Raw genomic sequence first — 27708 nt, forward strand, 5'->3', positions numbered from 1 at the left:
TTGGCTGGAATTGAAATCCACTGAGAGAGTATGTAACCTTGCAGGAGCCTGCTGTGTTTGACATGGAGCTGGTCAGTGCCCAACTGAACTATTCTGGGATTTTAGAAACCATTCGAATCAGGAGAGAGGGCTATCCGATCAGAATGCCATTTGATGTCTTCCTTTTCAGGTAAGAGCTAGACATGTCAAACACGTCTGAGGCCATTAACACAAAGTTTTTCCCTTTTGTATCTGTTTTTTAACATATCAAGAAAATTATAATAATTACTCAATTATTCGGTTGAATTTAGATACAAATCACTGCTAGGCCTCAAACAGCCTCCACCTGCCAATGGTGAAAACTGTGTCATCATGTTAAGGAAGCTTTGCCCTGTTAGACAAGGATCGTTTCAAGTCGGTGTCACCAAGGTGTGTATGATTCTGCTTAAGTGCAATTGTTACTATTCGCTTAGTCTCAGACCGTCAGACGTCACGGTGAACATGATTTCACCAAGTACAACATGTTCCTGGATCAACATCTTTGTTGATCCTGGAACAACTTTCCAATCGACCAATCAGACTTGAGGGACAAGTTTACAGTTGTATCAAGTTTAGGCTTACAACCATGGTTTGGTGCTTCTACATCAGTGTTATTCACCTATCATTTCCCTCTGATTTAAGGGATAAGTTATGGTTAGGTTTAGGGGTAGGGATAGGACTACATTTTCAGACAGAAATGTTTGTTCTAGGGTCAACAAAATATGTTGATTCAGGAACATGTCTTACTTGGCAAAATCACAGTGACCCAGACGTCACACCATGGACCATCCACAGGTAGTTAATGACCAAAATATAATTGCAATGTGGACTAGACTTTATGATGAGAAAGGTCTGGCTATGTGAGACTACTCTTGATTGCACCTTTTATTACCAGTACTTGATTGCACCTTTTATGTTTTGTTAGTTGTTCATGAAAGAGGACATCTACTTCCTGTTGGAGAGTAAGCGGGACAGAGTAAGGCATGTAGCTGCCCTGACTCTGCAGCGTTACACCAGGATGTTCTTTGTGAGAAAACGCTATACAGCCTTCCGCATGAAGATCATACGGCTTCAGGCCCATTGCCGAGGCTTTCTCACAAGGTATAAACCATAATATCTTATTCTCACTCTAAATCAGTGGTTCCAACCTTTTTGACCCAAAGACCCCCTCATTGTCAATGACAATATTTCTGATGCTTCTGCTATGATGACAGAGTTGCTAATTGTCAGAGATTTGTCAGAGTTGCTTTTGCCTCAATAATCTCTTAATTTACTGCTTATTAATAGTTAGTAAGGTGTTGTTAAGTTTAGGTATTGGGTAGGATTAAATGATGTAGAATAAGGTCATGCGAAATAAGGCATTATTATGTGCTTTATAATACTAATAAACAGCCAATATGCTAGTAATATGCATGCTAACAAGCAACTAGTTAATAGAGATAATTGGTCCCCAAACTAAAGTGTCATTGAATCATGCAACGTAATTTAACAAGGTTTGCGGTAGTCAAATTACTGGTATTTGTGGCATTATTTAACTTCCTGGCAAGACATTGAATTTGTTCAATCTTAGTAGATAGATCACCCGCAGAACTTTCCACTCCCATCAGCCGCGTGCTACTTTGTCCTGTTTAGTAAATCTGGCCCTAGGAGTGATAATCTGTAAAAAAAATAATTGAATTAAATAATTAAAATAATTATATTTAATAACTTCTTCATTTTAACATTTTCTTTATAACCAATAAATTGACATGATTTTTCTAGTTTGTGATTGTTTTAAAAAAAAAAATTTTTTTACTCACAAATAGAAATTTATATCCAATAAATTGTTTTAGATCTTAACAATTTCTATAAATTTGCTTTCTCTTTACAGGAAGCGATATGTGAAAATGAGAGCTAGCCTGGTGAAATTACGCTCTCTGATCCATATGTATGTTGATCGCAAGAGATATATTAAGGTAAGAACAATGCAGTTTTAGTAGGTAGCGATCAAGCTAATCTGCAATCCCACATTTAATTGTTTCACTTATTTTTCTTCTTTTAGCTGAGATACGAGGCCAGGAGAAAGGCAGAAGAGGAGCAAAGGAGAATAGAAATGGTTATAATGACATTTACTGTCTAAATTGACCACATTTTAGTTCATTTCTCATGCCTACAGTATTTAACCAAATATAATAAAAGACTGGGGGGAATAATTCATTAAAAAAAAAAACTACTTACAATATAGTCGGTAACTCTTTACAAAAGGTTTCATTTGTTAACATTAATTAACTACATTGGTTAACATGAGCTGACAATGAATAATACATCTACAGCATTTATTAATCTCAGTTAATGTTAATCTCAACTTTTACTAATACATTTTTAAGATGTCGTATATGTTAACATTAGTTAATGCGCTTATGAATAACATCAACAAAGGTCAATAAATACTGTAAAAATATATTGCTCAATGTTGGTTAATGTAAGCCAATGTATTATCTAATGTTAACAAATTAGACCTTATTGTAAAGTGTTTCCATATCTTCTTTATTTGCAGGAGCTGTCAAAACGGGAAGTGGTCAACGTCACTCACCTGGTCATTCCAGCTGAACTCGGAGCATTGCTGCAGGCAGCCTCTGGTACTGCAGGGCAATTTCCTCACGTTAAATATATATTTTTTATATTGTTCAAAAGTTTGGGGTCAGTAAGATTATGCTTTGATTTTTTTTTTTTACTTTTATTCAGCAAAAGTGTGCATTCAATAGATCAAAATGGACAGTAAAGACATTTTGGTAGCACTTTATTTTAAGGTGACGTAGTTACACGTTACTACATGTACTGGCTATAGTAATAACAGTAAGTTATGCATAATTACAAGTAACTAACCCTACAAGTAACTAACCCTAAACCTAAACCTAACCCTAACTCTATAGTAAGTACATGTAGGTAATTAATATTACTAAGTACTTCATTAAGTACGATGTAACTGTCACCTTTAAAAAAATGTAACCTAGATTTTTTTTCTCAAATAAATACTATTATTTTGAACTTTCTATTCATCAAAGAATCTTGAAAATAAATGTATCACGGTTTCCGCAAAAATATGAAGCAGCACAACTGTTTTCAACGTTGATAATAAGAAATGTTTCTTGAGCATCAAATCATCATATTAGACTGATTTCTGAAGGATCATGTGACACTGAAGACTGGAGTAATGATGCTGAAAATTCAGCTTTGACATCACAGGAATAAATTACATTTTAAAATATATTAACATAGAAAACAGATATTTTAAATTGTGATAATATTTCAATCTGTTAAATATAGAAAACATATTTTACAATTTGGCTGTTTTTTATCAAATAAATGTCTTGGTGAGCATAAAAGATAACAAAATCTTACTGACCCCAGACTTTTCAAAAGTAGCATATAAAAAGTAAATATAATGTATTTGTAATGTACACTGCATGTCATCTCTCACCTCTGTGTTTTAAAGGTGGTAGAGAGCTCCATTCTGATTGCTTGGCTTTAGTCCAGGCTCCCACCGTTCAGGTGGAGTCACAGATCACTCTACCTCTTGACATCAACAATTACACTATCTCTAAATTTGTCCAGATTCACTTCAAAGTAAGACATACTTGAGTAATTTATTCCAAAATCACAAATAAGCTCTCATACTCAGATATTCATTCAGGAATGACTGATATACTGTATATTAATTTGTATGTTTTTTTTTTATTATTAATTATAGGAGCCAAACTTTGGAATGTTAACTGCACCTTTGAAGACACCACTAACACACACTGACGATGATCTTACACATGAGGCTCTAGACGCCTTTGTCATGGTACACTACATTATGTACTGTTGAAGATTTTGCCATTGTCATTTATTTAACATGCAATAGACTTAAGCACAAATGTTGGTTCCGGAAGTAAAAATCCTATTCATTTTCTCCATAGAGAAATAGATTTTTAACATTTAAACCTTTCAACACAGACCTACAATGAGCATGAGATGAAGTGAAGAAACATGCCTCTGTTGTAGCCATAAGTCAGTGTGATTTCAACTCTGTTAGCTCTCTATTAGCATTACTTCTTTCACTTTGTAGATCTTAAGGTTTATGGGTGACCCACATCTAAATGGTGCTCAGGAGAATTTATTTGGAAACTACATCATTCAGAAGGGGCTTACCAACCCTGGTCTGCGGGATGAAGTCTTATGTCAAATTGCCAATCAGGTTTGGAGAAACACCAATCCAGAAAACTCAGAGAGGGGCTGGCTGCTGCTTCTGGCCTGCCTGAGTGCATTTGCACCATCAGCCAAAATTGAGAAATACCTTCTGAAGTAAGCAACATACCAGTATTCATGTTGGGTCATTAGCAACTTGTAAGCATTCATTACTTTTTGGCTTTAGGTTTGTCTCAGACCATGCCTATAATGGATTCAAAGCTGTCGGCCAACAGAAGCTCATTCAAGCCATGCAGAAGTCCTTGTATGGACCGGAGACAGCGAGGACTTACCCACTGTCCCTGCTGGAATGGACAGCCAATAGGAAGAAAGCAAACATGGTTTTGCAAGTACACTGTTTTGATGGTGTGTATACGTTTCACCTTCACTGTTTGAGTTTCGGCAACCTTCAGTCAGTGTTTGCCATGTAGGTTGGGTTGCATTAAAAAAGTGAATGTGACCCCAGTGATTTACCTGGGTCCATTACGCTAAATTTCAATCACAGTAAGCTTGAAGTTTAATTAAAAAAAACCCTTAATTAAATCCTTGAGTAATTCTAATTTCTGCCTAATTTAATCTTTATTGGTGCAACCGACCCTCAGTCGGGTTTTGCTCATTTGCTTTTCAAATCCACATTTCAGCACTTGAATGCAATTGTTAACTCCTATACTGTACATATCATAAAACACTTGTGAAAAATCAGCATAGATGTTTGAAGGCACATTTTAAAAGACATTAGCTGGGTTTCCATCCAAACGTGAAGCAAATCTTTTCAAAGTTAGCAAAAAACAAATGCGAATTAGGTGTGTTTCCATCAAGTTTGTTCGAGCGGATGACGGTGGAATTGCTAACCTAGTAACCAACAGTAAATAAAACACCATCAGTGGAAACAGCCGATTAGTCACGTGGGTGTAATGTTCGCTACGTCAGAATTTATTCGGCAAATGTGTTTCCATCTCACATTATTCGCATTAATCGTCAAAAGTCAAAAAACACCTCAAGCGAGCGTAAAAACTTTTTTTTGCGAATTAAGAGATTTTTTTTCCTTGAAATTTGCCGTTATGTCAAAATTCAATTACGTCATTTAGAAAGGAGAATATTTGCCCTCGTTTGGAATGAAAGAGATATGCAGACTTACATAAGGATACAAACTCAAAGGATAGCTTACAAAACACTAAAAGAAAAGCTCTGAAAGGCTCTTTCATTACTATAATCTCCCTAAATCTGCCTGGCAGTTTCTTTTGTTCCTCAAAACCCTCTGGAGACAATTGTGTAATGCACATCTATATCAGGTGATACCTGATCTGTGGTGCTACACAGAATAGAAAAAGTCATTTGCATGTAGTCTTCACTCTTGTCAAACCACAGCTGTTAAACGTCATGTTGTATTGACAGGGACATCTTCCCTGTGCCCTGTGCACTCCTGGACGAGTGGGGAGGAGCTGGCTGGGGATATTCTACAGCACAGGTATACGACCGTACACAAACTATCCATATTATGATCTTTTGTTCCAACCATTTTCACTCTACTCTTTCCTAGAGTCAGCCCAACACACAATCTTTGATTTTGCATTCATCCATTCATTCATCTTCATAAGAACCTTTTTAATATGCTGTATTCCATGTCATTAGTTCATGGCTCTTTCTTTTGGGCATGTTAGAATATGTACAGTCTATAATGAGGCCTTCATTATTCATCTGTAATTTGCCTGAAATGAATAGCCTCATTAATTGGCTCCACAGGGGTGTGAACGAGGCCTGGAAGGGGTGCTCTGTTGTCATGAAGGAGCACGGACAGTGGGCGGAGCTCGCAGGGCACGATTATGTAATGGACTTGATCGCAGACATGGAACTGATGAGAAATTTTCCAAAGCAAAAGTCCTACTTCATCATTTCCGCCGAGAGTCCCACCAGAACCAGGCCCAATGCCAGCCTGTCAGTATCTACATGATAGTCTTGCATTTTATTTGACTTTTATTTACATTGTAAATGGGTTATGCACATGATCATAAATATGAATTGTAATTGAATAGATCTGCGTTGCATGTCATTTAAAAGTGAGTTAAATGTGAGTGTTTAAGTTCTGTGGCACTAAACTAATGACTGTGAGAGACGGGGAGTGTTTGAAAATAGCTAAATCATTTTTAAATTCTGTTTACTGCCACTGGTGACACATAAATGACAAACTTCACCTTTAAGGTACAAATAGTAAATATTAATATTATAAATAAATTTGGTTCATTCTTTGCTGACTGATTTTGATTGGAACTTTAAAATTACACCTAGTAAGGTGATGCATATTGCATATTTCTTTATCATTATTTGTTTTTAATAAGCAAAAAAATACATTGTATAGTTAACTTCAGGGGAACTATTTTGCAGTGTCTTTGTAGTGTTATCTAATACTTTGCCCTCAATATGAATTTTCACAGGGCTCTGTTTGGAAGTGGATTTGATTCTGATGATGACAACTCACTTCTGCTCCCTCAGACAATGCTAAGCACCAGTCTCCCAGATTCAGATGGGTATTACAGCCACGGTCAGCTGTTTCTTTCTTCTTTTTTTTTTTGGGGCTAACTTTTAAGCTACTTTTATATATTCTGTGCAATGCTAATGGCATGATTTCTGTGTTTCTCAATAACTGTAAAAAAATAATAGAATCAGATTTCAGTGAAGCACCAACTCAGAAAGGCATGGACAGATATCTCGACAGCCTGTTTGACCCAGTGCTGTCTGATGGTAATGGGGTAAGTGTCTCTTGTTCACTTCCCCAATTCAGCATGAATTCATGAGTTTTTAACAAGTGTAAATGTAATAGAAACAACATGATTTGGATGTTTAATTTAACTACACCGATGAGCCACATTATGACCACCTGCCTACTATGCTGTTAGTCCGCCACGTGCTGCCAAAACAGCACCGACCCGCCAAGCCGTGGACTCTACAAGACTCCTGAAGGTGTGCTGTAGTATCTGGCACCAAGATGTTATCCTTCGAGACCTGTAGGTTGTGAGGGGAGCCACCGTGGATCAAATTTGTTGGTCCACCACATCCCACAGGTGCTCAGTTGGATTGAGATCTGGGGAATTTGGAGGCCAGGGAAACACCTTGAACTCTTCATCATGTTCCTCAAACAATTCCTGAACAATGTGTGGCAGGTGCATTTTCCTGCTGAAAGAGGCCACTTCTACCAGGGAACACCATTGTCATGTACCTGGTCTGCAACAATGTGTCAAATTTACATTCACTTGAATGGTCAAACCCATGGTTTCCCAGCAGAGCAAAGACCTTCTTCTGGCTCGGACCAGATGGGATAGCCTTCGTTGCCCTCGTGCATCAATGACCCTTGGTTATTCAGATTTTGAATCTGAATGGTCATTGGTCATTCCCAAACCCCTGTCACCTTTTCAGAGATGATCTGACCCATTGGTCTGGCCATAACAATTTGTCCTTTGTCAAAGTCGCTCAGATCTTTATCCCTGCCAATTTCTCCTGCATTCAACACGTTGATTACAATAACTGATTGTTTGCTTTCCATCTAATCTACTCAGACCTTAATATGTGGCCTTGTTAGGAGATGATCAATGATATTTGCTTCACTTGTGACTTATCATAATGTTTTGGCTCATCAGTGTATTTATGGAAAGAAGCTTAAAAATATAACATGAATGAATGAAGAACACAACTGGCCACTTGATCCTCATAGTGTAAGTGATTGAGTGTATCAATGTGCTCTATGCTGCCAGGTCCCCTGCAATGAAGGTGATTAAGTTACCAGTTTACCGTATTTCTCACAGCATTGAGCATACTTTATTTTTTCCCTTAGCTTTATCATTTTGAGATAATATCTGGTGTTTTTAAACACTTATAGAGGTATGGCAGTGGAATGATTATTATATATTTTGGCAAACATAGAAATATTTAATTGAGGACAATTGTAAAAATAAGCTCTGGAACCTTTTCAGTCACAAAGGAATAGTTAGTAAAAAAAAAAAAAAAAAAAAAAATATATATATATATATATATATATATACTTATTTATTTTTGCTCACTTAAAGATCCTAGACTGGTGGTTCTGTGGTCTAGGCCAGCATGGCTCTGTCTCAGTTGCGATAGTAAATTGGCCATGCCCCTCTTAGAGAGTATAAGGTACTCCCATGGGGTGTTTTGCTTTGCCTTATCTCTTTTCCAGGATTTTGAGAAGTCATCCAGCATGTCCAGCCGTATGAAGGGAGCTGGTGGGATTGGAGGGGATGATGGTGACATAGTGAAGCCCCTCTCCAGCAGGCCTTATCCCCCCGGACTGCAGCCTGGTGGTGAGTTCTGCATCTGTTCTCTTTCTGTCCTCTTCTTACCAAACATCAATTATGCATGGGTACCCTCGGGTCAATTTGTACCTAAAAGCAGTTAATTGCCAGATAAATATTCAGAATTGCAAAAAAATTTAAACTGCACATTTACCAATGCTTTGCATGATAAATAACCAATTTACCATTTAGATTGCTTTAATGCTTTGGGGAATTATTTTTCTTTCTTTTTTTTTTTTTTTTGACTGTGGCTTTTGGTGATTGGTATTACAAAATGGGTGCCATTCGTGTTCTTCATATACTTATGTGTGAAAGAAATACTAGCTGATGACAACTTTTGCTATGTTTACAAGACAATTTTCTAATCACATCAACAGAAGCCAGAAACTTTATTTTATTCTTTTTCTTTTTCTTTTTTAAACAAATTAAACAGTAACACACATATATATGTGGTGTGTTGAGATGTGTTACACCTCAAGCTATATAATATAATATATATTAATCAATTGAATCAGACTGTTTAACACTTTAAAAGTCACATTTTTTAAATAGTAAAATACAGAATATTTCTTATATGAAAAAGCTGCAAGGTGTTTATTTCACTTTAAGCAGTATTGTTCATGTTTATTTAATATAGTTGGTTGGCACAGCTAATTGGGTTTCATCCTAGCCAACTTGCATTAAATCATTTGATTAAGATATGTGAAAGGGGTCATTGCTTACCGATCCTTAGCCATATTTACTGTTCTCAGCGGTGCCAGTTCTACCTGTTATGGGAGGAACAATGATGCCACCTATACCTATGCCAGCTATGCCCTCTGTGCCTCATGCCCCTACCGCCGTACCTTCAGTACCCCTAATGCCAGCTATGCCTTCTATGCCAGCCTTGCCTGCTATGCCACCTTTGCCAGCTATGCCTAATGTGCCACCAATGCCTGATATGTCAGGTATGAATGCTGCAAATCCTTCTATATAATGACGCTTGGCGCTGATTGATTCTCTGGGATAATTTTTTAAACACTGCACTGTTTATTTCTGTGCGTTCTAATCACAGTTAGACATTACATTTGCTTTATTTTGTGCTTATTTTTGTGCTTTATTTAAATCTCTAAATGTGTAGATCCAGCTGTCTTAGCACAGCAGCAGCAAGCCATCATCAACCAGCAAGCGATTATATTGGTGAGCAAACAAAGCATGATTTAGACTCGTAGCAAAATGCTAAATGTGTTTGAACAGCGAGCTAATGTAATGTACGACAGGCTCAGCAGATGACAATGCAGGCCATGGCCCTTCAGCAGCAGATGTATAATTCAACGCACCACACACACAGCGAGCATGTGCCAGCTCCCCGCTCCAGCCAGTACAGCCCTGTGAGTATCTCTGAGCCCTGATTACTATATGGATGATAAATCATTAGAAATCAAGTCAAAGCTTTATTATTGTGCCATAGATAAACTTTACATTTCCACATACAGTATTGGGGTCAGTAAGATATGTTTTTGTAAGAAGTCTCTAATGCTCAACAAGGCTGTATTTTTTATTTCAAAAATGTAGTAAAAATAGCAATACTGTGAAATATTATTACAACTTAAAAATAACTTTTCTTTATTAATATATTTTATTCCTGTAATGGCAAAGCTGAATTTTCAACATCATTACTATATGATGATTTGCTACTCAAGAAACATTTTTATTATTATTATAATCAATGTTGAAGACAGTTGTAGAAAGTTCAAAAGAACAGCATTTATTTGAAATTAAAATATTTTGTAACATTATAAATGTATTTTCTGTCACTTTCGATCAGTTTAATGCACCTATGCTTAGTATTCTTTGCTTTAAAAAATACTTACTGACCCCAAACTTTTGAATGGTGGTTGATTTTTTCCTCAAAACATACTAATGAACAGTTGATACATTAAAAAAAAGCTGTTGTTGGTCATGTATCTTTTTTGAAGACTAAACAAGAAACTGGACCTGTTTCCTACAAACCAACCCCTGCTTCCCCACCACAGAAACCTTCACAGAGACAGTATAGTACGTCATTATTTCAATCTGTATGCCTTCATGCTTAATTTCACTCATTAAAATTATTATTTCATAGGTAACACTTTACAATAAGGTTCCATTAGCCAACAATGAGCAATACATTTGTGACAGTTTTTTTGGTTAACGCTAGTTAATAAAAATACAACTGTTCTTTGTTAGCTCTGGTGCATTAAATAATATTAACAGAGACATATATATATATATATTTTGAATGATCTATAACTAAGATTAACAAATTCTTTGCACAAGTTTTTCATTGTTAGTTCATGTTAACTAATGTAGTTAACTAATTTGAACAAATGGAAACTTATTGTAAAGTGTTACCATTTCATCAGTGTTTTGCTATGTTTCCAAAAGGCCCAACTAGGAGGGATCCACCAGCGGGGGACTTGGTGAGAGCCACTATCTCAAACACAGAACACTTAGAGCCAAGTCACAACATCAAAGACATTATCAGGCAGTACCAGACTAACCCTGTAAAACCAGCAGAGTTTCCCAGGTGAGAATGAGAACTGAACATATATTTAGATCTGAGCGGCAGTTCCACATTCATTAATAATGAATGACCTGAACTGAAAACTGAGACACAGCAAACCAATGTTCTCCTTGACCTTGTAACAAAACATTAATAAAATATTAATCATTAAAGTAGAACAGAACAAAGGCTAAAGCTCTAACTGCACTGGTCTTCAATACAGGAGGGAAGCTAAAGTGTTTTTGAGGAAACCAGACCCCCATGACGAAGCTATATTGATTCTTAAAGACCAGATGAATGCTCCACCTTCACAGGTAGATCAGTCATAGTTCATTTACAGATAAAGTCATGTGAGTTAACGTGATATAAAGTATTATCAGTGGGCTTTAGCATTATCATTGTGGTTAAAGCTGATGTGTTCATGTCCCAAACTATCAGCGAAAGAAAACCTACACTCCAGTTTCTCCTTCGTCATCTGCAAAGGAGTTTGATTATGACCACCACGGGGCACTAAAACCAGCAAGAAGCATAAAGACGACGCGATCTCCTCCTGTGCCAGCTGTTAGTCAGAGATTCCCAGCTCCTGCTCCTGGTAAACTCAGATCATCTATGTCATTTCATTTAGATATAGAAACCATATTAGCATGGCTATAACGTCACTGTGGTGTGTCACATTACAGTATCTAGAGAACTTCCAGTAGAAGAGGAGAATATTCAGACTCAGCTGCACAAGAGGAGCAGTGAAGAGCACTACACCTACACCAATGTACCCTGGAAAATCTACCTAAGGAAAGAGGCTAGTGTCGTTTTGTATTGGGTCAATGGGACACAGTGCTGTTACGCTAAAATATGGAAATAATTATGAACCATTGAAAATACTTTCTTGTGTTTTTAGGTTTTTTATCCGAAAGACAGCTTCAACCACCCGCTGATACTAGACCTCTTGTTTAAGCAGGTTTGGAATTTTTTAGTTTTTTGTTCTTTCCGTTAACTTTGGTTTTAGGGCTGTCAAAAAATATAAAGCTTTAATTGTGATTTATCTCATAATTTGTTTTATTTAACACATTTGTGCATTCAGTTCCTAAAAAAATTAGCAATAGTTCAAGGTGGAATTAATGGTTTTGGCAAAAAGTGTGGATCATGAAACTTGTGGTGTAAATTTATGCAACAGTGTCTTACACACACAAAAATAAACATGATTCTAGATAAATGAAAACACTGAAAATGATCAATAATTCAATAATATAATACCTTTACCCTCAATTTATGGACATAATTAACTTTGACTGTGATCATTTTTTTAAAAAGAATAAAAAAAAAGTCTCTTATGCTCACAAAGTCAGATTTATTTGATCAAAAATACAGTAAATGTGAAAAATGACAGCATTATAATTGAAAATAACTGTTTTCCATTTTAATATGTAATTCAGTGTCACATGATCCTTCAGAAATCATTCTAATATGCTGATTTGGTGCTCAGAAAACATTTCTTATTATTATCAATGTTAAAACAGTTTCTTGATATTTTTGTGGAAACCGTAACAAATTTATAAAGTTCAAAAGGACAGCATTTACTTGAAATAGAAATCTCTTGTAGCAAATCTTACTGACCCCAAACTTTTGAATTGTAGTGTATAAATTTGTGATTACTTTTATTAACCGTAATTATAATGAAACTTTCAGATTGTCCATGACACATTCTCAGAGGCTTGCATTCGCATTACAACAGAAGAAAGGCAGAAGATGAAATCCCTTTTTGGTATGATTTATGTTTCACTTACATACACATTTTCCTCTTGTGTTATGTGAACTTTGCTTGTGGAGAGGAAAATTTTGGCTTCTATTTTGTGACAGTGGAGCAAAACGTTGACATCAATGCCACAATCCAGGATGAGAATGCGAAGAAGAAGATTGTGGTTGCCGCAAGAGACACCTGGGAGATCTACTTCTCACGCCTCTTCCCAGCATCTGTAAGGAATCTCTCTCAGATTATCCCTGCTGAAAAGACCTGCGTAGACCAGCCTGAAGTTCAGTGCTGGTCCAGGCTGGTTTATGTTGATCAGGGCTGTTTTTTCTGGTGGCTCTGCATAGCACACTGTTCACAAAATATAAATTGTGAAATTTCTGAATGAGCATGGTTCTGGTGAAGCTGGCTGAAGGGAATGTAGTCACATCTGGCGCATCATAATGTATTCTAATGTTTTCAGCGGGCACTTGCTGCTTCATAATGCTATTTTAATCATGACAACTCTCAGAGTAGTTTTGGCATTTTAATTATATGGCAATGCTCATGTATTTGGTTTTGGCGGATTAAGGGCCAGATTTACTAACAGCTTGCGCCAGCGCAAACCCTCTTTTGCCATTAAAAAACTACTGTCAGGATTTACTAAAGACACGCAGTTATTTTTTGCGGCTGACCTTATTGCACAGTTATTGCCTTATTGCATATACATTTGTAGGAGTTTCCCTTTCAGATGCAACATTTCTGGGAGAAGAGTATTTAAATGAATCACGCAAGGTGATTTACGAAGGTTTGCGCCATTATTTATCGCCCAAACAAAGCACCTCTTAAAGGAGAACTCCGGTCAATTTTAACATTGAGCTCATTTTTTTGTACATTTGGAGTGCTGTCAATACAGAGAACAATGACAAAAATCGGTGTTGCCTACACCGTGTTATCCTCTTTTTAAAATTTGCACCCTGTTGACTTCAATGGGGCAAGTTTTAAACCTGCTTTTAGCCTCTTAACATCCTTGATGTGTCATTACAAGTGCACAGCCATGTGAGTGATTCCTTCAGAGTGAACACGGTGAATCTGACTGCAGTAGATGTGAAAGATATGAATAAAAATGATGTTTATTTCAGCCAGCGCACATACCTGTATTTACATCCTGTTTTCGGTTGAAGTCCACAGTAGTCGATTGTCGAGTTCACGCGCATAGGTTATCACGCTACCTGGTAGATTGTGTTGGTCATTTTGGAAATGATCTGTGCTCTTTAATTTGTGCGTCGTTAGTAGGGCTGAACGATATGGACAAAATTTCATATCTCGATTTTCATGCCAGATATCTCGATATCGATACGATATGACTAAGTACTAAAAAAACAATACATTTAACGTTAGAGTTTGTAAAATACACACTGATGTCTATGGAAGAGGCAATAATAATCCTTTCCATTATAATTTGACACGTTTTATTCATATCAGATACACATTGTGTAAGTAACTTCAATGTTTACTCTATTCTATTCCCAGTTCACCAGCCACTTACTTTTAAGTATTTCGGGAGAAGTGGATGAATTCACGTGTTGTAAACATAGAGGTTGTAAATCCAACAGATCCGATTCTCTGAACTGCGTCTGCGGCACAAACTAACACGGCGGCGCCCATCGCGCATACAGCTCAACTAACGCGATCGTTATAAAGGTGTTTAAACAACAATATACTTCCACTTGCATGTATTTGACAATCGGAATATCAGATATTTCATGCGATAGCTAACACATTTGTGAATATTCTGAATAAAAAAGGAAAAATTACATAAAAGCAGATCATCATTCATTCAGCGCTGTTGCTGCTGCGGCGTGTCACGTGACAAGCAATGATGCGTCACCATGGAAACGCCGCCCCCCCCTCTCACAATATAGTTCCCACGTCCCTGGTAGTGTGTGCGCGCTGGCTTTAGCGGTGCATTCAATGGCACTCGTAAAACTGATGTTTGTTGTGACTGCCAGAGTTGTATGCAGGGCGAGCGCGGAGAGGGGAAATCTATATCGTCTATATCGTTGCTTTTTTCGATAGTAATATCTTGAAAGTTCATATCTAGATATAGATACGATAACGATATATCGTTCAGCCCTAGTCAGTAGGTCACGCGCAGAACTTTCCACTCTCATCTGCTCTGTTTTGGAATTGCGCTCTCACGCTAATTTGCCCTGTTTAGTAAATCTGCCCCTAAATCTGCTACGCTGCTGCTGCAGTTGATTATTGCTGCTGCTGCTGCAGAACAAGGATGGACTTAGATACACAGACGCTACTGTGAGCATGTAAGATATGCTGCTGCTGCATGAATAGACTTACATGAATCTAGATCTAGGCAGATGGAACTGGGGGAGGTGGAGGGTTTCCGTGCTGCAGGACTAGCAAACAGTAAACACTGAACCAGTCATGTTCCGCAAACTGCAATCAGCTTGTGCCATGTGGTAATACTTGCAGATTGCATGTAAAGGGCCTATTAGCATGCACCATCTAGAGTTTCATTACTGAACTAGATAAGCCTAAAAGATAAAATCTTCCTGTTCTTGTCCTGAACAGGGCAGTGTTGGCACAGGGGTCCAGGTGCTGTCTGTATCTCATAGAGGAATCAAGCTTTTAAAAATGGTCAGGAGCAGTGCGGTAGCCCCAGACTACTTCAGAGTTCTACGACCCTACAGGTACCAGTTGCTGAGGCTTTTAATGTCTGTGTTTTGAAATTGTTTTTAATGAATTGGTATTTTTAATGAGTTTAATTAATGATACAGTACCACCATCACCATCACAAATATTCATTGTTATGATCATTGTTAACTCTTACAGCTATACAGACATCATGTTCGTCACCATTCCTTCCAAAAACATGCTGGAATTCAACCTCACCAATGAGAAACTGATTCTGTTCTCTGCCAAAGCTCCTCAGGTTAAAACTATGATTGACTACTTTATCACAGAGCTGAAAAAGGTCAGTTCCCTCATACTTTGATTCACTTCGGGGATGATTGGCTGTGGTGCGGTGTGTTAATTGTAGTCTCTGTCTCTCGCTCTAGGACTCAGACTATGTCGTTGCTGTGCGTAATTACATTACAGATGACAGAGCGCTGCTGAGTTTCCACAAGGGAGACATCATACGCTTGCAGAAAATGGAAGGCCTGGATGCAGGTGAGACTGCTTTAAACCAGAATTGGTCATGAAGACCTTACATTACTCTTCATATTTGGGGAAAAAAGAGCCTAAATAATGAGGATATCAGCTCTGAAATATAAATCAATAATGCAATCTGTTAATTTGTTGAATTTTTGTTAACAATAAACTGCTTTTTTATACATAAAACAACTTGATGAAGTTGTTCCATGATGAACATGTTTTAAAATAATGAATTAAACCTCTTTTCATTTTTATTTCATTTTTTACACAAATAAACAAATAAACTGGAACATGCATATACTAGATTACTTTAATTTGACCAGGTAATTGTATTTTTTTTTGACCTACATACATACATACATCCTGTTTCCAGAGGTTGTCAACTGTCCTTTATGATGAATTTAATGTGTCTTTAATGTACTGACCCCAAACTTTTGAAAGATAGCATGATGATATAATATAGCTAAATAGTATTGTATAAGGGACAATAACTTGTTCACCTAAGCCATAACTTTGACTGCTGGCTCTGTGGCTGTTTCACAGGCCAGTGTTATGGTTGCATAGTGAAAAAGAAGGTGATTCTCCTGGAGGAGTTAAAAAGAGACACACCTGATTTTGGTGGGTCATGCGTGGAACCTGCATGGAGTGCTTTTTGGGGGTTTCTTGATGTGCTGTTTTACTGTTCTGCACTTAGCAGTGTCATTACAGTTGAATTTCTGGTTTGCAGATTTATCTGCATTTATGCATCCCTAGTTGCATGTATAGAAACGGTCTTCCTTCTCTTTGCATGATGGTTTCACTGATGCTTTTTATACAGGCACTTCTACTCTTAAAATGTCATTCTACCATCACACGCAAATTTTCACACACCATGTCTTGTTTTGTGCAAAGGCTGGAAGTTTGGGGCCATTCATGGGCGATCTGGGGTTTTTCCTGTGGAGTTTGTACAGCCAGTGGCTGCTCCTGACTTCATTAGCATTCCTGTGGACAAGAAAGAGGAACCCAAGAATAAGCAGGGGCGCGTGGCCGCCTCGGCCGCTTTGGCTGTCGCTGTGGGGTCCGCTGCCGCAGCCCATGAACTGGGCCGGTCCATTGAGGTATATGTGCTTGACAGGCATGTAAATCCCGATTTATATACCATAGATCCTTCTGAGAGCCGGTGTGTCACTGCATCTCACCTCTAGGTGGCGTCTCCTGTCAGTGAGTATGCCGAGGCCTTTACAGACAGTGCTGATATGGACATCGATGAGAGAATCTTTCAGGACAGCCAATACAACATGGTGGAGTTTGCCAAGAAATATTTCAGAGGGGCCCAGAGAAACAACGGGTCTGTTGATTACATCATGGGGCATTGCGAGCTCAGGTTCTCACAGTTGCATAGCTGAATTAAGAAAAAATAATAGATATACTGACATATGCTTGTATTTTGCAGTGATTCATATAAGAAAAAGTCAAAGAAGACAAAGGAATCCAGAGAACCATCAGAAATGGTGAAATTTTCCAAGGTACAGAATACAGAATACATTGAGGTTTCTAAAAGAATGTAGTTAATTTAAAATTAGTATACTGTCATGATTGACTCACCGTGTCATTTAATGAACAGATATTGAGGCTTTTCAGCTTTAAAAACCATAAAAGTATCATAAAAGTAGCCCATGCATTTTGTGCACTATATTTCAAGTCTACTGAATCATATGATAGCTTTGTGTGAGGAACAATTTAATTAAATATTCGCTAAAATTGGATCCTTCAGTGAATAGAACCAATTTAAAGAATGTTTCATTAATGAATTGTACATCGGAGATCTATGGTGAATATAATCAGCGCTTACTTTAAATACATTTTATATGATTTTAATATACCTTTATATAATAACAAGCATGGTTGATATATGTTATGAAGCTTTTTTTATGCATACTCTAATTGATTTTTGCTTTGGTTGTTTAGTCTCCAATTCAAGAGTCCCTGATCGAGTTCACTGATGAAAACATGAACAGAGTAGCTGGAGAGATTTTTCTTGGTAAGCAGAATGTTACGTTACACAAATTAAGTGACAGTTTTTTTTAAATGTTTACTATCTAATATGACTTCAATGATGATTATCCTTCAGCTATAATGAAGTTTATGGGAGACTACCCAATGAAAGGTCAGGCCGAGCAGGACGTTGTCAGCACCATCCTAAGGGTATGCAACTCTTTAAATAACCCAACAAGCCTTGCCATCATGAAATATTAACATACCAGACAGGAATGTGCTTAATATCTTCAATGTCACTGTGATATAAGCTCAATCTATGTTGCAGTTGAGTGGCGAATATGGATTAATGAAGGATGAAGCGTACTGCCAAGTCCTCAAGCAGATCACTGGGAACACCAGCTCCAAGACGTATAAGCCTGCTTTTTTTCCTGAATGAGCAAACCATGTAGGACTCATTGTAATGAGCGAAGCAGAGTAACAGATGATCTTTACTGTGTTTCGCAGGGAGAGTTGTCAGAGGGGCTGGAGGCTGCTGTACATCCTCACTGCGTACTACAAGTGTTCGGAGGCGCTTAAACCTTACCTGCTCAAACACCTTCAGGATGTCTGTGCAAGTCCTGGGGTGCACTTTCAAGGTATTTTGCCTACATGTTACAATTAAACATTGCATATTAACTGATGATTACAAATAACACGATACGTCGATAGGCATTGCCAAGGCTTGTGAACAGAACCTAAGGAAGACGTTCCAATACGGTGGACGTGTTGAGCATCCTAATGGGATGGAATTGAAAGCTATGCTGGTTAGTTGCACATAAGCATATTTCAATGCTAATTTCAGTCACATTTTCACCAATCTGTGCTCAATTATGAACAATCTTTTTCAAGGCTGGAAGGAGCTCCAAGCGCCAGTTGTTTCTTCTTCCTGGTGGAATTGAACGCCACCTAAAGATCAAAACCTGCTCAGTAAGTTGCCTCTGTCATATTTATTGCAGCTTGACCAATCATATTTGATTCTAATTCACTCTTGTTACTTTGAAGGTGGCTCTGGATGCCATTGAAGAGCTGTGCTATGAGATGGGTCTGCATAAACTTGAGGCCTTGGATGAATATGCTATATTTGTTGTCACAAACAGAGGTGAGATGACAAAAAGGAAAAAACCACATAGTTCAAATAATTTGCCGCTGATTGTTTTCAGTAGCTGAGATGGTAGAGATGATACAAGTAATACAAGCTGCTTTCTCATGCGTTGTCACTCTTTCTCCAGGTCAGAATGTCCGGCCTCTAAACAAAAGGGAGTACATCTTGGATATTGCTACAGAGGCTGAACACGTTGATAGCAACTACAGTCTGTGGTTTCGAAGAGTGATATGGACGCAGCCACTAAAGTTTGACAACGAGCTCGGAGTCACTATGCATTACAATCAGGTACATCAGCCAGACTGATTCAATTTCCCAGACATTCCTTTCATGTCTTGTGCTGCTTATTTCATAAGTTGCAAAGATCTAAGGCATTTGTCCTTGTTTTGACCTAAGTTATCTCTGTTCAGGCTATTAATCTGATCTTCATTCATATTTTGCAGGTGTCCCCTGACTACTTGAAAGGGCTGCTCAATGTTGTCCCACAGGGTAAGGCCAGTGAGCAGCAGCTTCAGCAAGTGTCAAAACTGGCAGCTCTGCAACATCGTGCCAAGGACTCGCTCTACCTGCCCTCCATGTAATGCCATTAATGCCACACTGAAATGTTATGTATTCGTCAAAAGCTAAAAAATGTCACATTGACATTAAAGACATTTATAATTGTACAAAAGATTTATATTTCAAATAAATGCTGTTCTTTTGATCTTTATATTCATAAAATCATTTTGCAAAAATGTGTTACGATTTCACAAAACTTTTAACATAGATTCATTGATAATCAAAAACATGAGCAGCAAATCAGCGTATTAGAATGATTTCTGAAGGATCATGTGACACTGAAGACTGGAGTAATGATGCTGAAAACTCATCACAGGAATAAATTACATTTTAAAATATATTAACATAGAAAACAGATATTTTAAATTGTGATAATATTTCACAATGTTACTGTTTTTACCGTATTTTTGATCGAATAAATGCAGCCTTGGTGATCAGAAGAGACATTGACCCCCAAACTTTGAACAGTTGTGTACACACACTGACCATTAAACATAACTGCCTGATCTCCAGTCAGAAAATTGTAGTTGTCGAGGAATACAATCCCAGGGATCAGGGAGAAATTATTCACTCTGAAGATGTCTGTCTACATATTAATTACTGTGTCAATAATTCTATAGTGGTAAAACTCGTGATTGTAAAAACACTTGTGTTTATTGTAATTGTTCAGCTGGCCCCTGATGGAGAAAATCACCTGGCTAGTGTTCCTGAGGTAATTTGAGTTTGACACCTCATTTATAGACTAACTTTCTCTTGTTCTCTGCCATCAGCCATGAGGTTCAGGAGTGTATTCCCACCCAGCTGTTTGTTCTCCAGCGGCCCCAGCAGTGGTTAAACATGGTAAACCAGCATATGCAGCAGGTGCAGGCCCTCAGTCCTCATCAGGCCAAAGCACAATTTCTGGGTGAGGTGTTGACTTAGGAGAACAGCCAATGTGGAGGCGCGCAGCCATTTATTCAAAAGGCTGATTGTTGTACTTGTGTTTCTGTTTCAGGGCTTGTGAGTGCTTTTCCCATGTTTGGCTCATCATTCTTCTACATACAGAGCAGCAGCAACGGTGCTATCAACACCCCGTGTGTACTGGCTGTCAATCAAAACGGTCTGAATTTTCTAAGCAAAGAGACTCATGTAAGTTTAACCCCATGTTTGCCAATCTTTACTTAAAGCCTGTGTGAAGATAACCTTTTAAAGCTGTATTTCTAAGACTGCATTATTTCTTAATTTAATAGCTTAACTTAATTTTTTCATAATTAAGACAGTAATATATGTTTAAAATGAATTGAGAGTGAGTAAATAATGACAGAATTGGTACAAAAGTTTGAGGTTGGTGAGATATATTAATGTTTTTGAAATAAATTGCTTATGTTCACCAAGGCTATTGATTTGATCAAAAATAGTAATATTGTTTGAAAAATGTTTACAGCTTAGAATAACCATTTTCTATTTTAATATACCTTAAAATGTAATTCCTGTGATGTCAAAGCTGAATTTTCAGCATCATTACTCCAGTCTTCAGTGTCACATGATCCTTCAGAAATCATTCTAATATGCTGATTTAAAGAAACATTATTATTAATGTTGAAAACAGTTGTGCTGCTTATTATTTTTTCAGGACTCTTTGGTTAATAGAAAAGTAATAAAGGACAGCGTTTATTTGAAACTGAAATATTTTGTATCAGTATACATTTCTGTACTGTCCCTTTTGATCAATTTAATGTGTCCTTGCTGAATAAAAGTTTTATTTTTTTCAAATGTCTGAAAAAATGGTAGTATATCTTTTTAAGGCTCATATTTAAATCATTAGCACTTTTTTTCTGTATTTTAGTAAATATGATGAATGTCCTAGATATAGATTTAATTGAATTTTGCACCAATTTATGTAAAAGTATGCATTATTCTGGGATTTTAATATGTAATCTGCTTTGGCACTGCTTAAGTGTCCATTATACCCTATATTTGCAAATGTATTTGCATTTCCTCCCAAGATATTATATAACATGGTCACGTATAGACTTCACAGCTGTTTTCAATGTTCCTCAGGAGCCGATGGTGAAGTTCCCGTTGAAGGAGGTCCAGTCCACCCGGACACAGAGGCCCACAGCTGGCTCCAGTTACCCGTACGTGGAGATAATGCTGGGTGACCTAATGTCTCAACGCATTACACAGTTACAGCTGGACCAGGTATGGACTTTCAACTAAAAGAGGGAATGTATAATTCCAAATAATCACACAATATAAATCTCAGTCATATCTATAAGTCATATATAATGAGTTTTCATTTTCACTGGGCCATTGTGGGCTGAGCTTATTCCTGTGCGTTTGACTTTACAGAGCCTTGAGCTGTGCCGTGTCATCGCCATGCATGTGGAGAACCTGCTGTCCGTACGAGAGAAGAGACTTACTCTGCCGCCCAGTGAAATCACACTGCTCTAGCACGCCTTCTCACTGATGTTATTTATTAGTACTTTTATGGCAATAATTGCAATCAGACACTATTAAACTCATACACGTCCAAAGCCAGCTGTCATTATTGATAGTGCAATATGTCTGTTTGCAATTTAACCAAGTTCCAGGATTAGCTTATTCGCAACAATTTGCATGCTTTCCATTAGGTTGAACATGTGGTTCCATAGATTAAAACACTATATTTCTACCTCTAGCTCCGAACACATGATCAGCAAGAGTTTTGTTTTTATTTTTTTTTATTTTTTTTATGAGAAAGAAAGAGTGATAAAATAAATGTAGCCACTGTTTTTGAAGTTGCACTACTTGAGACTTTTATGATTTAAATGTTTATACAATGTTTTTATTATGTTAAATTCTCCATGTGGACGAGAAATGCACTATATGAATGTAGTAGGTATAATATGAAGTCTTTATTCTAAATAAAATAAATCACAGCTGTACTGTTTCTCACAATTTAATTTTATTACACTGAATGCACATCGAATAATATTAACATTATGCTGTTAAATGTTTGTAAAAAAAGAAGAAAAAAAAGAATGTCGTTTAAAGTTTTAACTGACTGATAACTTCGTGCATTGTAATTAAACTGATGCAAGGCAGTTCAAACGTGTGAATAAATAGTAAAGCCAGCCGAATCCTGATCCGTGTTTTCCACGCGTTTGCTGGCAGTGGGCGTGGCTTGGTGAATTGGTTACAGATTCTTGCCTCTGATTGGCTCTCCTGAGACGTGGTTCCTGCGAACTTGCCCTGTGGTTAAACTGCATAAACACACAGCTGAAAACTTGCACGGCTTGAGGAGTGGATACAAAAGAAACTGGAGCTTGCATGAAGGATCACATTGTTTCTCTGCACCGATTCACGCCTAACGGAATTTCTATCAATCTGAGACGGTGCGGGCTGTGATATATCTCTGATTCGGCTTCAGGATGATGAAGTTTAGGTTCAGACGGCAGGGAAATGACCCTCATCGTGAGAAAATCAAGCAGGATCTATTTGCATTCAATAAGGTATGTGGGATATATAGCGGTGGGTCTCCTGTCTCTCGAGCATGCATGCGTTTCGGGTTGCACTGAAATCGACTGAAAGAACATTTAATTCAAGCAAATATATTAATAATTACATGCACTGTTTAAATGTTGTTTTTAGTAACACGTGACTGTTAAAAGCAATGTTTTCCAACTATCAGGGCCAGATATATAGGCTAAGGATCAACAATATACACGCATGAAAGTTGTTTGAAACAATTAGTACTTTATGTATAGCAAGCTTTTCTTCTTGTTAGTGCACAGTTGGACTTTTATAGCTTTGCGAGAATGAAAAAATGTGTCGTGTTTGATATTCATCTTCATCAGTGGAGCTCATTAACTCAGATGAGATCAGGGCGCGTTGTCTATTGTGAGTGACCTCAAAAGTTTACTCATGTTTGTAATCTTCAGCGGTTAGTTTTTACATTTTTCCAACGAATTTCAATTGCAGAACAGGAAGTGTCTGTCATGAAGTTTCTTTTACTTAATTTTGGTATGTTTGACAACTTTTTTATTTATTCATTTGCATGTATATATAAAATAAATAATATATGAGATTTAGTTCAATGATAATTTTATTAAATTAAAAATAAATAATGTGGGTTTATTGATGTTGGTTTCTGAGCCTTGAATGTATCCTGCAGTGGGTGATTGTAAGGATTTGTTGAGCTCTTTATAACGTGACTGCTCTTAAATCATAATGAACATGTTACTGCTCCCCTGCCAGAAACACAGAAAGGGTTTGATTGTTGGCTCTTTAATGATGACCAAACTCTGGCAACATTTCTAGCCCCCCTCCTCATTGTAAAGCACCATGAGAGATAACATTTTTAAACGTCTTGGGTTAGCCCTCAGCTTTTGTTCATTTCTCTAATGCTGCTGATGACTTTCATCCACAGATGGTTTAGTGTAAGGAAGGTGTTTGTGTGTCATACTGATGAAGTGTCATGACACTGTGTACAATGTTACAAGAAGGTCCTGTTATTTACTATGTCACACTTTGTCAACCTGTGACAAAGAGATCTGCATCCTTCAGACAACTTCAAGCCTTGTTTTGCTTAAATTCTGTGTGTTGTCTTAAGATGACGTTTTTAAAACTGCCCCCAAAACATGTTTCTGCAAATCATTTTTGATAGCTTGTGTGAAGATGAATTTGACATTGTCTGTCAAATCTACTAGGTTTCCTTCCTTACTATTTCTGGTTCTGTATTTGTGTTGTAAAAACAAGGAAGTCCTCTTCCTGTCAGGATCGCTCAACTACATTGCTAATTGTAGCATCAGGGCTCATAGAGGTCAATGAAGTATGAATTGGTTTCTTTTTTAGAAAAAGAGGAATTCTTACATTTCTATCGGATGTACATTACATGTGAGTTTAAGTTCTGAATGTGAGATTTCCTCTTTTCTCTTTTCTTTTTTTACTCAGACAGTTGAACATGGATTCCCAAACCAGCCAAGCGCTTTGGCCTATGATCCCAAACTGCAGCTTATGGCCATTGGAACTAAATCAGGGGCCATCAAATTGTATCCTTTTGTGAGCGCTTTACTAAAATGGAATCAATGATATAGGTTTTTTTTTTTTTTTGTTATACACTGACTACCACTTGAGATTTAAAAAAGAAAAAGAAAAAAAGTGTACTTTATTCAACAAGAATGCATTACATTGATCAAAAGTGGACAGTAAATACTTTCACATTGTTATTTTTTAAAACTTTTTTATACAGTATCCTGAAAAACAATGTATGGTTCCACAAAAATAGTAGGCAGCACTTTTCCATGTAGACACAAATGTGGACAAAATTATATATTTTTATAAGTAGCCACTGTTTGTCTAGAATACAGGGATTCTCTCAATCAACTTCATGAGCTGCATCAGGGATGCTTATAAAACTATTTTTATAGAGTTATTTGTATTTGTCTATATAATGGTTTTACATTTTACATCAACAGGGTTATTGAACACTGACTTATTCAATGTTATAGTATTAAACTCTTTGCATCCTTGATACTTCTCCAAAAAACTCTCAGTAATTGTCATAAAATGTTGAGAAAGATTTGGTCATGTTTATCTCGATGGATGATACAATACAGTGAGGGAACGTCCTAGTTTATGGTTCACTGATTGTGATGAATTACTCTGGATGTATGGCTCTGTTGTGTTGAAGACTTGTCATCTGCCTTGGTACACAGTGTGACTCACTACATATTGTGCTAGTCCTATCAAACTTGGTACTTTAAAAACAAACTTTCTAAATTGTCATAATTATAGTTGACGCTGTCCAGGCCTGAATGTTTAAGTCCAGTGGGTTTAAGGAATGTTTAGGAGGGTATTATCAGAATAAAGTGTTGGAGACTCCTCTGGTAAGCTATCATTATCTAGTCCTCTTGGACTGGACGAGTCAAACAGCCAAAACATCATGGATGGAATACATCCAAAACAAATTTCACAGTAATGCTTGCTTTTTTTCTTGAGATGGAAGCTGAGATACAGGCAGGATCAGTGATATTATAGTGATTGTGATGGTACAGTGCAGGTCTTTGAGCTTTAGGAGGCTGGTAGTGTCAGGCACAGCCCAGCTGAGAGACGCTCAGCCTGCAGCCTTGACTCACTCGGTGGGGAGGGTGGGAGCTGAGGACGGCCTGATCTGACAACCTGCCACTCACCAGATCTGAGCGAATGTCTGTCAGCACTTAGAAGCTAATGCCTCGTCCGTCTGACAAGAAGACTCAGGGTAGAGAGAAGACAGAGACTGGTTGGGTGTAAATAAAGGGTTGACTTTGAGTAATGACAGATTTAGCTTTGAAGGCATTTGATCGGGTGTTGAAGGCTGTATGAGGAGAGATCAAAGTTTGGTTTACCCATTCCGACTCCATCCTTATTAAAACTGGATGTCTTTGAATACTGCTGGGAATATAGTATTAGCTTAGAGTTGGTCAGTCTCTCTCTCTCTCTCTCTCTCTCTCTCTCTCTCTCTCTCTCTCTCTCTCTCTCTCTCTCTCTCTCTCTCTCTCTCTCTCTCTCTCTCTCTCTCTCTCTCTCTCTCTCTCTCTCTCTCTCATCTCTCTCTCATCTCTCTCTCTCTCTCTCTCTCTCTCTCTCTCCTCTCTCTCTCTCTCTCTCTCTCTCTCTCTCTCTCTCTCTCGTTGCTTTTTTATGGCATTAAGAGTTCTTTTGAGAGACTTATAAGTTTTGTTCAGACGTTTCCTCAGAATTTTATTTTACAAGGAAAAACTAAATGACTTGGTCTCACACTATTTTGTTTTGTGCTCAGATTCTGTGGAATGGATTTAAATGCTAAAGCATAATCAAATGATCCCAAATATGTAATAAACTAGTTTTTTTTTCCATCCTTGTCATATTATATTAGGTAGTAGACCCATTTATCAAAATTCATTGCATTATTACATTATTTGTATTTATTCTACTTAATATTTACAAAATTAGAAATAAATAATTTGATAATTATACAAGCAAAATTAATTTGGAGTGGTAAAAATCTGTTAAATAAAGATTCTGTAATCCTATAATATTCTTTTTCACAAATAAAGTAATGGTTAAATATATGAATAAAAAGAATGAAAAAAAAAACAGGACACTCTATAATCTTGTAAGTTTGTGTGCACTGGGAATTATATATATATTTCAAATAAAGACAAGGTGAACACTAATTTTACATAGCCTATAGCACACAGTGAAAATGACATGGATTGATATAGTAGGCGCCAGGACAAAGCGAAGTAAAGTTTGAAATTAAGAGTTAAAGTTGCCGATTGTGCGTCTCCATTGACAAGCTGAACTCCCGTCTGCATCCGATTCGCACAGACCGACCATCACGCACAAGAGTAAAGGTGTTGATACATGGGACAACTTTTTGAGCAAATGTTGTGTCAACGGGCAACCAGGTGAGACACAGGGCCCACGACCGATCTGAAGTATCCAATTAGAAATTTGTTGCCCGTTCTCAATGGGAAAGTGCCCAAGCAACATTGATTAAAAAAGTTGCCCTGTACATCAACACATCTAACACTCGTTCATGCAGGCTACAAATGCACACTTCAGAAGATCTCACAGCTGAATTCGACTGTCTGCAAGGTTTAGGGTTAGGGTTAGGGTTAGGGTTACTTGTTTACTAGACATTCAAAGACTTGTTTAAATGGTATAAATGAGTATATGCTGAATGCTAACGGTAGATGAGAAAGGGACTGTTGTATTACAGATTTTGCCGTTCTATTAGTAATAATAAAAAAGCTAATGTTTTGAATATTGTTTACTTGCTTTGTTTAACAGTTCTATGTAATAAGAAATGATTTATATTGTGTGCTCAGGCACTGGCAGTCTCAATGCTGTCAAAATAAAAGTCCCACTTATGACACATTGGCCAAACAGAAACGGGCTAATGCAGATCGATCTTGGCGATATAACGGTCGACCACTAGTAAATACATAAGTTTCGTAAACTAACAAACCTGTTAAAGGGATGATATAATGCCCCTTTTTACAAGATGTAAAATAAGTCTCTAATGTCCCCAGAGTGTCTATTTGAAGGTTTAGCTCAAAATATCTCACAGATCATTTTTGTTATAGCA

At 37.3% G+C, this 27708-nt stretch overlaps 2 protein-coding genes across 3 annotated transcripts in view; both read left to right on the forward strand.

Moving 5' to 3' along the window:
• myo15aa (myosin XVAa) overlaps window positions 1-22538 on the forward strand; it is a 35277-nt gene extending 12739 nt beyond the window's left edge. Inside the window, exons 20-65 of the mRNA XM_079872097.1 lie at window positions 45-169; window positions 291-408; window positions 944-1119; window positions 1889-1973; window positions 2060-2113; window positions 2555-2636; window positions 3494-3624; window positions 3749-3844; window positions 4109-4344; window positions 4415-4593; window positions 5623-5695; window positions 5971-6162; window positions 6660-6766; window positions 6886-6974; window positions 8420-8543; window positions 9287-9481; window positions 9655-9713; window positions 9794-9904; window positions 10493-10571; window positions 10941-11082; window positions 11282-11372; window positions 11497-11650; window positions 11739-11854; window positions 11954-12013; window positions 12742-12817; window positions 12913-13028; window positions 15374-15492; window positions 15635-15776; window positions 15862-15973; window positions 16502-16576; window positions 16850-17055; window positions 17143-17285; window positions 17391-17463; window positions 17906-17978; window positions 18069-18142; window positions 18261-18343; window positions 18440-18570; window positions 18644-18738; window positions 18824-18901; window positions 18977-19073; window positions 19204-19364; window positions 19520-19653; window positions 20405-20538; window positions 20629-20762; window positions 21675-21815; window positions 21966-22538. Of these exons, the coding sequence (XP_079728223.1) occupies window positions 45-169; window positions 291-408; window positions 944-1119; window positions 1889-1973; window positions 2060-2113; window positions 2555-2636; window positions 3494-3624; window positions 3749-3844; window positions 4109-4344; window positions 4415-4593; window positions 5623-5695; window positions 5971-6162; window positions 6660-6766; window positions 6886-6974; window positions 8420-8543; window positions 9287-9481; window positions 9655-9713; window positions 9794-9904; window positions 10493-10571; window positions 10941-11082; window positions 11282-11372; window positions 11497-11650; window positions 11739-11854; window positions 11954-12013; window positions 12742-12817; window positions 12913-13028; window positions 15374-15492; window positions 15635-15776; window positions 15862-15973; window positions 16502-16576; window positions 16850-17055; window positions 17143-17285; window positions 17391-17463; window positions 17906-17978; window positions 18069-18142; window positions 18261-18343; window positions 18440-18570; window positions 18644-18738; window positions 18824-18901; window positions 18977-19073; window positions 19204-19364; window positions 19520-19653; window positions 20405-20538; window positions 20629-20762; window positions 21675-21815; window positions 21966-22067 (5373 nt within the window). The 3' untranslated portion in view covers window positions 22068-22538. The remainder of the gene's footprint in view (window positions 1-44; window positions 170-290; window positions 409-943; window positions 1120-1888; window positions 1974-2059; window positions 2114-2554; window positions 2637-3493; window positions 3625-3748; window positions 3845-4108; window positions 4345-4414; window positions 4594-5622; window positions 5696-5970; window positions 6163-6659; window positions 6767-6885; window positions 6975-8419; window positions 8544-9286; window positions 9482-9654; window positions 9714-9793; window positions 9905-10492; window positions 10572-10940; window positions 11083-11281; window positions 11373-11496; window positions 11651-11738; window positions 11855-11953; window positions 12014-12741; window positions 12818-12912; window positions 13029-15373; window positions 15493-15634; window positions 15777-15861; window positions 15974-16501; window positions 16577-16849; window positions 17056-17142; window positions 17286-17390; window positions 17464-17905; window positions 17979-18068; window positions 18143-18260; window positions 18344-18439; window positions 18571-18643; window positions 18739-18823; window positions 18902-18976; window positions 19074-19203; window positions 19365-19519; window positions 19654-20404; window positions 20539-20628; window positions 20763-21674; window positions 21816-21965) is intronic.
• A 311-nt stretch (window positions 22539-22849) lies between these two features.
• llgl1 (LLGL scribble cell polarity complex component 1) overlaps window positions 22850-27708 on the forward strand; it is a 39733-nt gene continuing 34874 nt past the window's right edge. The window contains exons 1-2 of one of the 2 annotated variants that reach the window (XM_079872320.1): window positions 22850-23107; window positions 24549-24646. In XM_079872320.1, the coding sequence (XP_079728446.1) occupies window positions 23027-23107; window positions 24549-24646 (179 nt within the window). In that variant the 5' untranslated portion in view covers window positions 22850-23026. The remainder of the gene's footprint in view (window positions 23108-24548; window positions 24647-27708) is intronic. The other variant, XM_079872321.1, reaches the window with a different exon arrangement.

The sequence above is a fragment of the Squalius cephalus genome (assembly GCF_949319135.1).
Source record: "Squalius cephalus genome assembly, chromosome: 1".
In the NCBI taxonomy this organism is placed as follows: Eukaryota; Metazoa; Chordata; class Actinopteri; order Cypriniformes; family Leuciscidae; genus Squalius; species Squalius cephalus.